Source organism: Amphiura filiformis, chromosome 14 (assembly GCF_039555335.1).
Source record: "Amphiura filiformis chromosome 14, Afil_fr2py, whole genome shotgun sequence".
NCBI lineage: Eukaryota > Metazoa > Echinodermata > Ophiuroidea > Amphilepidida > Amphiuridae > Amphiura > Amphiura filiformis.
In genome coordinates, this window is record NC_092641.1 from 4284777 (window position 1) to 4299624 (window position 14848).

Genomic DNA, 14848 nt, shown 5'->3' on the forward strand with positions numbered 1-14848 from the left:
AGTCGGCATAAATTACAAATGGTGCTTTCATTTGCTTGTGCCAGTTTTCGAATTTTAATATTGATTTTTCAGGTTTTGGCATTTCTATTCGAAGCGCCCTCTCGCCATTTCCTTGGCATTCTGGTTTATGCTGCTGTAAAAGATATGCACGTGTATAACCATGAAGACATCGTTGACAAAAGTATTTTTGATGCGGGTCTTTTGTTTGATCATTTAAAAGACGATTTAAGTCTTTTATCCAAGTGTAGTGTGTACGAATTTCATGCTTTTCATTTGTTCAATAATCATCAGATTAATACGGGGAATATGAGAAGGTTGTTTGCTAACTGATGTACTATATTACACATCCTTTCCAACCAAAGACATTAATGGCTAATAGGTGTTGGGGCGTCAATATTCACATTCACGTTTGGAATAGTCTACCAGATGGAATAGTCGGAGACATATCTGACAACGGCGCACCATCCCTTAAGAGCAGAGTGCATAAGCATCTTATTTCATGTGTCTGATGCTTTACTGCACCCCTTCACTGATGGTGTTCCTAAGCTGCTGTGAACCACTGATTGGCCCATGTGGTTGTCTTTTATAGTACATAGGTGCATATATAATAAGTTCTTGACCTGTGTCACTCCTCATGGGCATGTAGCAGTTTATATAAAAAACCGTTCAAATATGTTTGCCTAAAATTCGCCATTGTGGCCGCCATTTTGAATTTTGGAACATAAGGAAGCAATTTTGGATTTTGGATCTAAATGACATAGCGATAGATTTTCACGGCACATTTTATCACAAAGTGGCCGGCAGGAACGTGTTTTGCGCAAAATGTCAGTCTAGACACCGTTTGCAACTTAAAGTAAACACTATTTTCCATCCGCGCGTGAATGAGAGCCTGACTTCTTCGCATTCACGGAAACATGGTTTAGGTTATCTGAGGACGCGGATCTCATCAATCTCAATGATTATTCAAACAAAAACTGTATCAGGTCAGGTAGAATTGGCAGAGGGGCCTGTTTTCATCCACCTAAATTCCATTATCGTATTAGACAGGATTTAAAAATTGATTGATCTGACTGTGACTCCCACAACACCACCATCGGAGTAGTCTACAAACCGGAAACAGTTGTCATGAACGACTTTATTATGCAATTAGACAATACGCTGAACATCCTCACTAAACAGAGAAAACATCACTGGTGATTTCAACATTGATCTCCTCACATATGATTCTAGGCCTGAAGTAAATACTTTCGTCAATCTTTTTTACTCGTACCAATTCATCCCATGTATAGATAGGCATACACGTATTAAAACAAATAAGAACGGAGTCAACGGTGTTTCCCTTATTGACAACATTTTCACCAACAACATATCACAAGTAACTAAATGTGGAATTTTTATTACCGACCTGTCTGACCACTTTCCAATATTTACCCTCGTTATTAGGAATTCACGCCACAACACATCCAAGAAAACAGAATACATCATTTAAAAAGTCACGTCAAATGAAACCAGATAACATCAAGAGGTTTTAAAAGTAATGATTTCAATAACAAAATTAACAATCTTGTTTGAAATTCATTGTCCAATCAAAACAACTAAATTATCTAAACAAAAATCACATCGGAAACCATGGATTATAAGTGGCCTAAAAAATCAATTAAAACTAGATCTGTAGACAGAACTGAACATAGCCGGGCGTGCCTGGGCCGGAAATGCCAATCTTATAATTTGACCTTTGAACCTATTTGCATATAACTTGCGACAAAAAGGTACAATCACAAAACTAACACCACTTTCAGTCTTCCTTGTGAAATTTCCCACATTTTGGTAACAAAGTCGATATACTTTAGACAATGTTGGACATTTTTATGCTAATTAGCTAATTTGCATATAACTTGAGATAAAAATGTCCAATCGCAAAACTAACACCACTCCCAGTCTTCCTTATGAAATTTCCCACATTTTGGTACCAAGGTCAATATACTTAACTTTGGACAATGGTTTAAAATTTTTCTGCTAATTAGCTAATTTGCATATAACTTGAGATAGAAAGGTACAATCACTAAACTAACACCACTTTCAGTCTCCCTTGTGAAATTTCCCACAATTTGGTAACAAGGTCGATATACTTTGGACAATGTTTTATGCTAATTAGCTAATTTGCATATAACTTGAGATAGAAAAGCCCAATCACAAAACTAACACCACTTTTAGTCTTCCTTGTGAAATTTTCCACATTTTGGTACCAAGGTCGATATACTTTGGACAATGTTTGAGATTTTTTATGCTAATTAGCTAATTTGCATATAACTTGAGGCAGAAAGGTCGAATCACAAAACTAACACCATTTTAAATCTTCCTTGTGAGATTTCCCACATTATGGTACCACGGTCGATATACTTTGGACAATGTTTCACATTTTTAAAGATTTTGACCGGAAATGACCCCTCAATGACCTTTGATCCCAATTCTGCGAACACCTTATAGATACTGGATATAGCCGATGCATATGTGTAAGTGATATCATCATACTAAGTAATTGGTGGCAGAAGAAACATTTTGAAGATATTTGGTTTTATACCGGAAATGACCCCTTAATGACCTTTGACGCCAATCTGACGAAAGTCACGGCTAGGTAACTATAGACAAACTCTATAAAAATATGTCTCTAAGTAGTGAGGCGGATATGTGAAATAGATGTTCACTTTTGGCATAAATCATAGAAATTGGTAGTTGGGGGGTTCTGAAGTATGGTGATTTCAAAAATCTACGGATACAAATGATACGAGTATCCGTTTGGCTGCCATCTTAGATTTCAAAATGGCCGCCCTTGAAATATATAGAATATTCAATATCTCAGCCTGTGAAGGTCACATGATGCTAAACTTGGTGGCAATACTCATATTTATATTGCTAAGGGACCCATAAAAATGTTTTTAAACATGAGAACTGTTACTTTAAGGGACCAGCTTGGCGAAAATGAATTCAATTTGGTATCAATATGTAGCTATTTGATTGTTCTCATTTTCTGGCATTATTTTAAAAGCAATTAAACCATTAGTTGTCAGGTAGTTAAACATACAATATGAGAAAAATGTTAATATCCGATGTCTAACAGCGTAAAATATGACAATATTAAGGGGTAAGGGGACATACAAATCACCAAAACACAAGTTTCACTGACGAAAATGAATTCAATTTGGTATCAATATGTATAGCTATTTGATTGTTCTCATTTTCTGGCGTTATTTTAAAAGCAATTAATTAAACCATTAGTTGTCAGGTTAAACATACAATATGAGAAAAATGTTAATATTCCATGTCTAACAGCGTAAAATATGACAATATTAAGGGGTAGGGGACATACAAATCACCAAAACTCAAGTTTTACTGATGAAAATGAATTCATTTTGGTATCAATTTTTGTCTCACATTTCCTTTGTATCTACATAACAACTAATGATACTAGAACGTTAGATGAATTCATTATCACGAGTAAAAGTTGAGTTATTGGAGTTTATATTTCCCCTACCCCTTAATATTGTCATATTTACGCTGCTATATAGAAAATGACTTCTTCTGACAGTTTCTGTGTAACGACCTGACAACTATGGATCTCTTTGTTTATAATATACTAGAAAGTTAGAACAGCCGATTAGATACATTTTGATACCAAGATGAACACATTTTCATGAGTAAAAGTTGAGTTATGGCAGTTATAAATTTCCCCTACCCTTAATATTGTCATTTTACGCTGTTAGACATAGAAAATTTACCTTTTCCTCACAGTGTCTGTATATCTGCCTGACAAATAATGGTCGCTTTGCTTTGAAATAATACTAGAAAGCTAGACCAATTACTTGGATATATCTTTATACCAAGATGAATTCATTTTCATGAGTAAAAGTTGAGTTATGGCAGTTTATATTTCCCCTACCCCGTAATATTTTCATATTTATGCTGTTAGACATAGAAAACGTACCTTCTTATCACAGTTTCTGTGTAACTACCTGACAACTAATGATTGTTTTGCTTTGAAATAATACTAGAAAGCTAGACCAATTACTTGGATATATCTTTATACCAAGATGAATTCATTTTCATGAGTAAAAGTTGAGTTATGGCAGTTTATATTTCCCCTACCCCGTAATATTTTCATATTTATGCTGTTAGACATAGAAAACGTACCTTCTTATCACAGTTTCTGTGTAACTAACTGACAACTAATGATTGTTTTGCTTTATAATAATACTAGAAAGTTAGAACAACCAATTAGATACATTTTGATACCAAGATGAACACATTTTCATGAGTAACAGTTGAGTTATGGCAGTTTATATTTTCCCTACCCCTTAATATTGTCATATTTACGCTGTTAAACATAGAAAAGTTAACTTTTCCTCACAGTTTCTGTATATCTGCCTGACAACTAATGGTTGCTTTGCTTTATAATAATACTAGAAAGTTAGAACAATCACTTAGAAACATTTTGATACCAAGATGAACACATTTTCATGAGTAAAAGTTGAATTATGGCAGTTTATATTTCCCCTACCCCTTAATATTGTCATATTTACGCTGTTAAACATAGAAAAGTTACTTTTTTCTCACAGTTTCTGTATATCTGCCTGACAACTAATGGTTGCTTTTGCTTTAAAATGATACTAGAAAGTTAGAACAATCACTTAGATACATTTTGATACCAAGATGAATTCATTTTCATGAGTAAAAGTTGAGTTATGGCAGTTTATATTTCCCCTACCCCTTAATATTGTCATATTTATGCTGTTAAAGATAGAAAAGTTACCTTTTCCTCACAGTTTCTGTATATCTGCCTGACAACTAATGGTTACTTTGCTTTAAAATGATACTAGAAAGTTAGAACAATCACTTAGATACATTTTGATACCAAGATAAATTCATTTTCATGAGTAAAAGTTGAGTTATGGCAGTTTATATTTCCCCTACCCTTAATATTGTCATATTTACGCTGTTAGACATAGAAAATGTACCCTTTTCTCACAGTTTCTGTGTATCTACCTGACAACTAATGGCCGCTTTGCTTTAAAATAATACTAAAAAGTTAGAACAATCAATTAGATACATATTGAATTTAATTGAATAGAATTAATACCAAAATGAAGTCAATATCATGAGTAAAATATTGAGTTCTGATGATTTATTTTCCTCTACCCCTTAATATTTTTCTATGTTATGCTGATATACGAGGGAAATCAACATCAGTTTTTGTTGTTGTTTTTGTTGTTGTTGGTTTTTTAAAACATTTTTGTCCTTTTTCCCAGTGGTTACTCACGTCCTACACATAAATATTCAAAATATTACATCAATGGAAACTTAACGGATTTTGTAACGGAAGTTGGTGCAGTGTAGTGAGATATTAAGACATGTACACACACACACCCACCCCCTCACCCCCACACATACCCTATGTACACCCCCCCCACACACACCCCGTCCCACAGATACTCCAACAAACTCATACATATTATAATGATTGGAACTGTTACATTAATGTTTCCCTTGATATGCTTAACATTAAAAACAAAATAAAACATTAAAATTGAAATTAAAAAATTAAAAATGGAAACTTAATCAATTTTGAAAATATAAAGTGGTATTGTTGTGAGATTTGAGGTCAATGTCAAACTTTACACATGGTTTAAAAAAAAAATCAGATTACCACTCATTTATGGACTATATACTTCCAAATATGCTCAAATGAAACCCGTGTTTGTTTAAAAATAATACTAGAAAGTTAGGGAAATCACTTAGCTACATATTGATACCAAAATGAATTCAAAATCACGAGTAAAAGTTGAGTTCTTGGAGTTTATATCTCCCCTACCCCTTAATTTTGTCCTATTTTTTTGTGATTGTGTGCGATTATACGTCCATATATAAAATGACCTGTAAAAAAAAGTGATACCACAATTTGAGACCACTACCTACCTAGCAGTGATCTAGAGGGTCCATACTAACTACCTATGGTGTCAAACCTTGTATGTAGTGGGGGATGAACGAACTCATTTTTTGAAGTTGCTGCTCCTGGACTATAAGAAGATCATCACTCGGTCACCATAGTGGAAGAACTTCATCGCTGATTCCTGCGATCCAGGGAGAGTCTTGATGACAGATCATTTGTCAAATGAAAGCACAATCACAGGCATATATCATACAATTTTGATAGCAAAGTTGAGGCAAACCATCATGTGTAGAAGGTTGGTGGTAGGAATGGTATGGTTTACGGAGTGTGTCCTGTACCCTATTCTCAGTTTGTCAAGCTGCCATTTACGACAGATGGGTCCGTTAACTAAAACAACCATAGTGTGGTCCAGGCACGGTCTCCAGTTAGTGAAACCTATTTTAGAGTTTTAAGTCCTACCTTCATATTATCAGGTTTGCTGCTGATCAATGCTGGTGAGCATTTACTGAAGAGTGGCTCAAGGAGCTATCGGAAGACTTCCATTTTGTTGACATAGAATGTTTCAAGAAAAATTCCGACGGGTGCATTAAGGTTTGCAGTGCTCATATTCAGGAGTGAGATAGAAAAAATTTGGATAGTGTTCTTTGAAGTACCTTGTTCTACGAACTTATTGACCGCCCCTAGTATCTTTAGTTTGTTCTAAGTCCTGCACGATATCGAAAATGAAACCTTGCATGTAAGAGGGTGCGATTCTTGTAAATATCTTTTTCCGTAAATATTGCTATAAATGTTGCATAAAGAATTATTGCGTAAAAGAATTCCAGCTGGCTTAAAAGATTTCTCACACACATTAAAGTTTTTGTAATATTTCGTAGCAATTATAATGCACAGTTTAAATCTTTTAAAACTTCATTAATGTTGCATGGTATCAAAAATCACACGCAAACTGTAAGCACTTGATCATTGTCATTCTTGGCTCAAATGTTCTTTGGAAAGTTAAAATATAACATGTTTGCACAACCTAAAGAATTAAAGTTGGAAAGCTTCCTAGGACAAACTGTTTTCTAGGACAAACTGTTATTCATCTTCAGTGAAAGCATGAATAACACAACACAGTAGGTTTATAAAATAGATCAGGCTTTCTCAACTAGTTTATTTGAAGTGCCAACTGGGAAATTTTAGGTATAATGAAGTGCCAACATGTTTAGGGAGCATTTTGTGAGGGAGCGTGTGCGTAACCGAACGCATGGCGGATAGGGTCCAGGGGCCCGCCTTATGGACCCTGTAGGGTTCCAGTGTAAATGCTCCGGCCGTGGGGGTCCAGGGGGCAGTGCCCCCGGAAGCTCTGAGATTTTAAGGCTGTCTAAAGGCTCATATATATGAATTGGGTTTTTTTTTCATTCAGGGTCAAAGATGTCTCAAGTTTGACTTTATATTTGACTGAATAAGCATTAATATTTGAGAATTTTTAGTCATTTTTAGTATTGGTGCCAATTTCGGCGGCCACTTTAGATGCTATCATAGAAGGACACTGATGGCTGGGATGCTTTTTCCCTTTATCTTATCTTAGAAGTATATTAGGCCCTAAATCAAGCCAAAAGTTATTGTTTGGTTCAGAAAAATCCCGTTACATGATAACTTACAGTCTTTTTTCAGTATTTGGCGGCCATTTTGGGCGCCATTTTGAAAATATACTGACTGTATTATACTGAATTATTTTTCTTTATATCAACTTGAATTTATGCTGGGCTCTTTAATTAAGCTAAAAGGTTAGTTTGATTCAGAAATAGTATTTATAATGGTCATTTATAGTGATTACCTGCATTTGGAGGCCATTTTGGGCGCCATTTTGACTTTTGGGACATGTTATCCTTGATATCAACTTGAGTTTATGTTGTGCTCTTTAATTAGGCTAGAAAAGTTAGTTTGATTCAGGAGAAGTATTCATATATGGTCATTTATAGTGATTACCTGCATTTGGGGGCCATTTTGGACTCCATCTTGGAAAAACCCACTTGGGGCCAGTTTATATTTTTGGGAACATCCTGATTATGTTTTGGAGTCATCTCAGGAACCTAAAAAAGTTGGTTTGGTTTAGTCCTGGGGGGATGCACAGGAGGTGCCTCTAGCTCCCCGAGTAATTAGCATAAAATTAGTGTATAGAGTCTATATAAATTAGCGCTAATTGCAACGCTAGCCAAAAGGTGCTCTAATTCGCTAAAAACACATCATTTTTTTTGAAAAAAATAAAACCTGTTCTAAGTGATAGGGGCGCAATAAAGGCTAATAGCGCAATAAGCGCTAATTAGCGAAATATATCGTTATAGCGCTAGCAACGAAAATTAGCGCTGTCGCTATTTTTCTAAATGGAAACGTTCTAAGTCAAAGGTACGCAATTAGCGCAATTAGCGCTAATTACGGCGATATAGAATGTTAGCGCCAATACTGCTATATAGCGGTACTTATAGCACCCTGACGCTAATTTGATAGATTGAAGAAGGCCCATTGAGTAGCGCTCAATTAGCGCTAATAGCGCAATTAGCGCTAATTAGCGCGATCTAGCGTTCAAATTCGCAGTAAAATGCTTCATTCGAGATTATTGATTTGCTCAACAGGATTTTCTCATTTGTGTGATTTGTTCATGTGTATAGGCCTACTTGATATATACCCATCATATAAATCCAAAGTACTTGACAATGATTTTCTAGTAATGTAGCTACATAATGTGAAACTGGTACGTTCATTAATTTTTCTCTATAGTTTTAGGTTGAAACATGTCATAATTAAAAATGTTGAACTCACATAGAATAAAGTATCCATTTTGCCGCAGCACCACAAAACATTAGCTGTTTTGAGTTAGCGATCAAAATGTGAATTTCTCAAGCATTGTTTAATAATCAATAATAATCAAAGAAGTGTTGAGTGTGAAAAAAACCCGCACCATATATAGGCCAAACTCTTTTTGCTATTGTGGGCAAATATTGTCATTTCCGTTAAGTTGGGACTTAAGGCTACACGATCTATTGTTGGTCGAAGCAGCCAAAAAAAATCGATTTTAATTATCAAAATCAATATATTATTAAACAAAACCAAATCATAAACTTTGAAAAGTTGCTTCATTTATTGCTGGGAACAAGTTATGTACGTTTTACAAAAGTGTTGTTGTTTCAGCCCTTTTTACAACATAACTCAAGAACCACAGGACCTACAAGAGTAGATCTGTGATATCTGAATTCTTCTACACGCTCGCTATGAAATGATTCATGCAATTTTGCCAAAGCTCACTACCATTCGCAAGATGCTGTGAACTACCAAATCGCAACAGTTTAAAATAGTTGCTAACCTTAAATCGTCTGATATAGCATTATCGTACTTCGGGCGGTTTTCGGACTTTGTTTTTCTTTATAATCATCCTCGTATGTATCATTCGTCCATAAAATGTCTTGGTTTAAAACAACGCGGTTCTCGAAAGCAATAGTGTTGCGCTAATGGACTTGAGCGTTATCGTTCTTGGGGCGATTTTCAGACTTTATTTTTTCTTTATAAACAATCTCGTACGTATCATTCTTCCATAAATTTTCTTGGTTAAAACAACGCGGTTCTCGAAAGCAATGGTGTAGCGCTAATGGACTTTAGCGCTGTCCTTCTTTGGGAGGTTTTCGGACTTTGTTTTTCTTTATAAACAACCTCGTACGTATCATTCTTCTATAGATTTTCTTGGTTTAAAAGAACGAGGTTTTCGAATTCAATGGTGTAGCGCTAATGGACTTTAGTGTAGTCGTTCTTGGGGTGGTTTTCCTCGCTGGCGGTTTTCGGACTTATTATTCTTACATAAATCTTCTTGGTTTAAAACAACGCGATTCTCGAAAGCAATGGTGTAGTGCTAATGGACTTTAGCGTTATCGTTCTTGGGACGGTTTTCGGACTTAGTTTTTCTTTATAAACAAACGTACGTATCATTCTTCCATAAATTTTCTTGGTTTAAAACAACGCGGTTGTCGAATTCAATGGTGTAGCGCTAATGGACTTTAGCGTTGTCGTTCTTGGGGTGGTTTTCCTCGCGGGCGGTTTTCGGACTTTGTTTTTATAAACATCCTCGTACGTATCATTCTTTCATAAATTTTCTTGGTTTAAAACAACGCGGTTTTCGAATTATATGGTGTAGCGCTAATGTACTTTAGCGTTATCGTTCTAGCGTTATCGTTCTCAAAAGCAATAGTTTAGCGCTAATGGACTTCAGCGGTATCGTTCTTGGGGAGGTTTTTGGACTTTGTTTTTCTTTATAAACATCCTCGTACGTATCATTCTTTATACATACATTTTCTTGGTTTAAAACAACGCGGTTTTCGAAAACAATGGTGTAGAGCAAATGGACTTTAGCGTTATCGTTCTTGGAGCGGTTTTTGGACTTTGTTTTTCTTTATAAACAGCCTCGTACGAATCATTCTTTCATAAATTTTCTTGGTTTAAAACAACGCGGTTCTCGAAAGCAATGGTGTAGCGCTAATGGACTTTAGCGTTATCGTTAAAACATCATATATAGGCCTAACTCGGGACTTAATTCGCCTGATATACTAGTATTGATTTTGCTGCATGGATGTTTACAAAATAACAGGGAAATGTAACAGTTAATGAATAAGTTAGTCAATTTTGATGTAGCCTATTGTTTATAATATTTTTTGGACTCTTTGCCAATGAAATGTGTTTTTGAAGGGAGGGTCTTTCCAAAACACGGTAAACAGTATAGTTTGTAATAAATTTGTTGATATCATAGAGGGTCTATTCAAAGCATGATAAAGGGAACTTCTTGTAATGTTAATTTTTATTTGAAAATTTGATTAAATTTGATAAAATATCAGGCTGAGTTTGTAATAAACATTCCCCGTCCCCATCTATGCGCGACCATTTTTGAGTATGTTGTAAATTTATTTAGTATTTTTTGAAATTGGGTTAACACTTTGAAAACAAGCCTAGGAAATGGACTCTCTTTTAGCGTTTAGCTTTATCGTTCTTGGGGTGGTTTTCGGACTTTGTTTTTCTTTATAAACAACCTCGTACGTATCATTCTTCCATAAATTTTCTTGGTTTAAAACAACGCGGTTTTCGAGTTCTATGGTGTAGCGCTAATGGACTCTAGCGTTATCGTTCTTGGGGCGGTTTTCGGACTTCTACTGATTATGACTATTGACTTAGAACCCAAAGAAAAAATATTATATAACTTGATTTAAGCATTTTAAAATTGTATCCCTTTGTGTGACCTTTGACCTCAGTAACTCAATTTGCTCAAGGGTGTCCTCTTGGCTCCCGACGGATTCTGAATCTACACACCCCTTGCAGTCTCAACGCAGGACAACCGATTCTTATTGTTCTGCAAGGCTCACTCAGTCATTTAATGAGGCAATACAAACGATCGAATTTGATATTCAAATGAACAAAATTTTGAGTGTAAATTTTTTTTTCTCGGCCAAATGAAAAGCAATAATTTTCATTTTTTCAGTAAATGTCAGGAAAAACTGTAATGCTTGATACTGTATTTTTTTTCAAATCTTAGTGTTAAACTTAGGCGTGAAATTCAGTCATTTAGTGTAAGATTTTCGATTTTGATAGGCTTCAACTCAGCCCGCGAGCCTTTTTTTGGATCAACCTTTTAGCTTTTCAAAGTAATATAGTTGGCGAACGAAGGATTTTTCCCAACTTTCTAACGCACATCACCGTGAGCAATATATCATAGTTTTGTCAGAATTTCCGTTTTGATTTCACCTTTTTTTTACTGCCGGCTGAAAATTTTTCAAAATTAACGCGTGAAATCCGAGGCATTGTAAATCGATATCCCCGGGTGCCATATGTAGTGATATGAAGACCGGCCTGGCTACAGTGGTGCCAGAACTTAAATATAGCAAAGAAATTCCCAGGCCTGGCGCTCCTATGACACTGTAAGTGATTAATTATTTGATTTCATCATCACCGTGATCATCGTACCAATGTGTTGAAATTTCCTTCTCCTCAAAAAAACTTTGCCCAACATGTGGTAAAAAAATCAACAATCTTACATGCAATTGGGCAATATTTTAAACAAAACTTTCATTTACAAAATATAAATATTACGCTGTATGTTTTATAAACTGTTTGGAACACACTTCCAAATAACCTTCGTAACATCCCCAGACTTTCGTTACCGTATTTAAACACCAGCTCAAAACTAATTTTTGTAAATTGATGGTTTTTATGTTTGTTTGTCAATTTCGTGCTTTACGCGCTTTGAGTTCCTCATCGGAAGAGATTGTGCCTTATAAGAACCATTCATTATCATTGTTAACTTAAACCTGTTCAAGCAATAAATTAAAAGTGCTTGCCTAAAAACAGAATAACTTGGATGTTAATACTTGACCCAGTGTTTCAATTGTCATGAAGGTGACTGGGTATGGTGCCTTTTGTTTGTGTGTGTTTGAAACTGATTTGGAAAACCAGCGAAAGTCATAAGAAAGCAGCCAAAACAATACAAGGTTAAACATGGAAGTTTATAAAAAACCTATTAAATAACCTAAAGGGAAAAAAACACATATGTGGCAACAATGAGCCTTACATTGAAAGTCATATTTAAAATGTGTTGAGTACCACCCCAAAGTTTCCCTATATACACCCCCTACTACCCACCTCACACACCTCTGCACCCACCCCACACCCGATAGGCCTATACATAATATTACATACCGGTATAATAATATTTATATAGCACGTTATAGCTATACATTTAAAAAGTATAGCCCTATTATGACAAATAGGCCAAATGTCAAATTAAAAACAAACCCGAACACAAGTCTGAAGGGTGTAATGAAAATGCCAACCCGCGATGGGGGGGTCATACAAAATTCACCTGGAGATAGGAGGGACAGAAAATTAAAATCCCCTATAACAACACACTAATTACACACTAACGTCTCTTAATACGGACTAACCTAGGTAAACAAACGAACAGACAAAATGGTCGACATAATCATGGAAACCATATTTGCCATTGCAGGCTATCACCATGATCACGGAAGCAAATATCCAAAATTCACTTTAATTTTCCAAAGCACCCAAATGGGAGATTTGGGCTACAAAATCGCCCGTCGAGTAATCCTTGCTTTCAATGCAGAAGAGACCTGGATTAGATCAATGGAATTATCGACTATTTATGCTGCTTGCTTTCGAGATAAAGTACTGAGTTTGAGATTTTAGGAGCATGACGTGAAAAAAAGGTGAAATAAAAACGGAAATTCTGACAAAACAATAATAGATAGACCCACACGATGTGCTTTACAGAGGTGGGAAAAATCTTTCCTTAGCGAATTATATTAGTTTGAAATGCTAAAAAATGAATTCCGAAAAAAGCTCGTGGACGGATGTAAGGTCTATAAAATTCATAAATCTTACACTAAACGACACAATTTCATACCCAATTTCAATTTTAACACCAGGATTTAAAAAAAAATATATATCCAAGCACAATGTTTTTAACAGACATTACTGAAGAAAAAAAAATATTGCTTTATATTTGACCGAGAAAATTAATTTCATAGCAAAAAGGTGTATATCTGAATTGTGCTGATTTGAACATGTATCGATCGACTTTTAGCACGACTATGCATTTCTAAAGAATCGGTTGTCCAGCGTGCTAACTGTTTGGTTGATACTTAAAAGAAAAAAGTACAATAGTAGGCAACGTCACACCCACGCGGCCATTTTCCTCGAATATACGCTTGATAATCGTGATCCAAACAGTCGATAGCAAGTACTGGTATTGAAATTCGGAACTGTATTGATTTTATATCTTAAACCTGAAACATTTTGAGTTAAGTTTTTAAGTTAAATGATCGCGTAGTATAATCGACGTTAACACGATTCTTTCTAAACATTTATCTTTTAAGAAATGATGTAATCAACTGTATTTGTTTTTAGATTTAGTTTTCGCTTATTTTATATTTTTACAGGTACATGATCGTGTTGTTTACAAGAAAGGATCAATTGGAGGCGAGTGGTATTTCAAGAGAACGTTATGTATCTTCTTTAAAACCTGGAAGCCCTGTTATGGATTTGGTAGCAAAATGCGATCATCGTGTCATCTTCTTCAACAACCGAGCACCGTCAGATATACTGGAAGCACAGGCCGCCAAACTTTTCAAAAGTATACAGAACTTGGCCCGAGCTAACAAGTTAGAAGGTAGAAGTATCTTGTATTCCGAAGACCTGGAAGAAAGATTGAAAGACATCACGGAGGTAAATACCCAGCAAACACAAAACGTTTTCGACATCATTCGCAAAAGGTTATCAAAGGTTGTCAGAAAACGTTTAAATGTCGAATTATTCATTTCATAACATTAAATAACATTTGTTGGTAATTTACTGCACAGCAAACACAAATGTTTTACAGAAAACATTTAAATGTCGGGTTATATAAAGGGTATATAAACGTTTTAATAACATTCCAAAAACATTTTTGAAAATTTGGTACAAATCATTCTAAACAGAATGTTATTTTGGGGTTGAAAAAATATTTTTCAAAAAATGTTTGCCCAAAATATTTGCAATAACGTTTTCAAAATGTTTTCACGACCTTTATATAACCCGACATTTAAATGTTATTAAAACATTTTGTTAAAAACATTTTAAGAATATTTTAACATAATGTTATTTAAGTGTTGACAAAATATTTGGCCAAAAATGTTTGCAAAAATAGTTTACAATGACATTTCGAAAACATTTAAAAATATTGTTGTAGTGTGTTTTCATACAAAACGTTTTAAAACGATTTCATGACCTTTATATAACCCGACATTTTAATGTTATTAAAACGTTTTTACCTAAACCAAACCCAAAATATAACTTATTTTAAATGTTTTAAAAACGTTTTTGTGTTTGCTG

At 34.9% G+C, this 14848-nt stretch overlaps 1 protein-coding gene across 1 annotated transcript in view; it reads left to right on the top strand.

The window, feature by feature from the left end:
- Window positions 1–14322, top strand: part of LOC140168894 (GTPase IMAP family member 9-like) — a 119518-nt gene extending 105196 nt beyond the window's left edge. Inside the window, exon 4 of the mRNA XM_072192225.1 lies at window positions 13918–14322. Within this exon, the coding sequence (XP_072048326.1) occupies window positions 13918–14302 (385 nt within the window). The 3' untranslated portion in view covers window positions 14303–14322. The remainder of the gene's footprint in view (window positions 1–13917) is intronic.
- The last annotated feature ends 526 nt before the right edge of the window (window positions 14323–14848 follow it).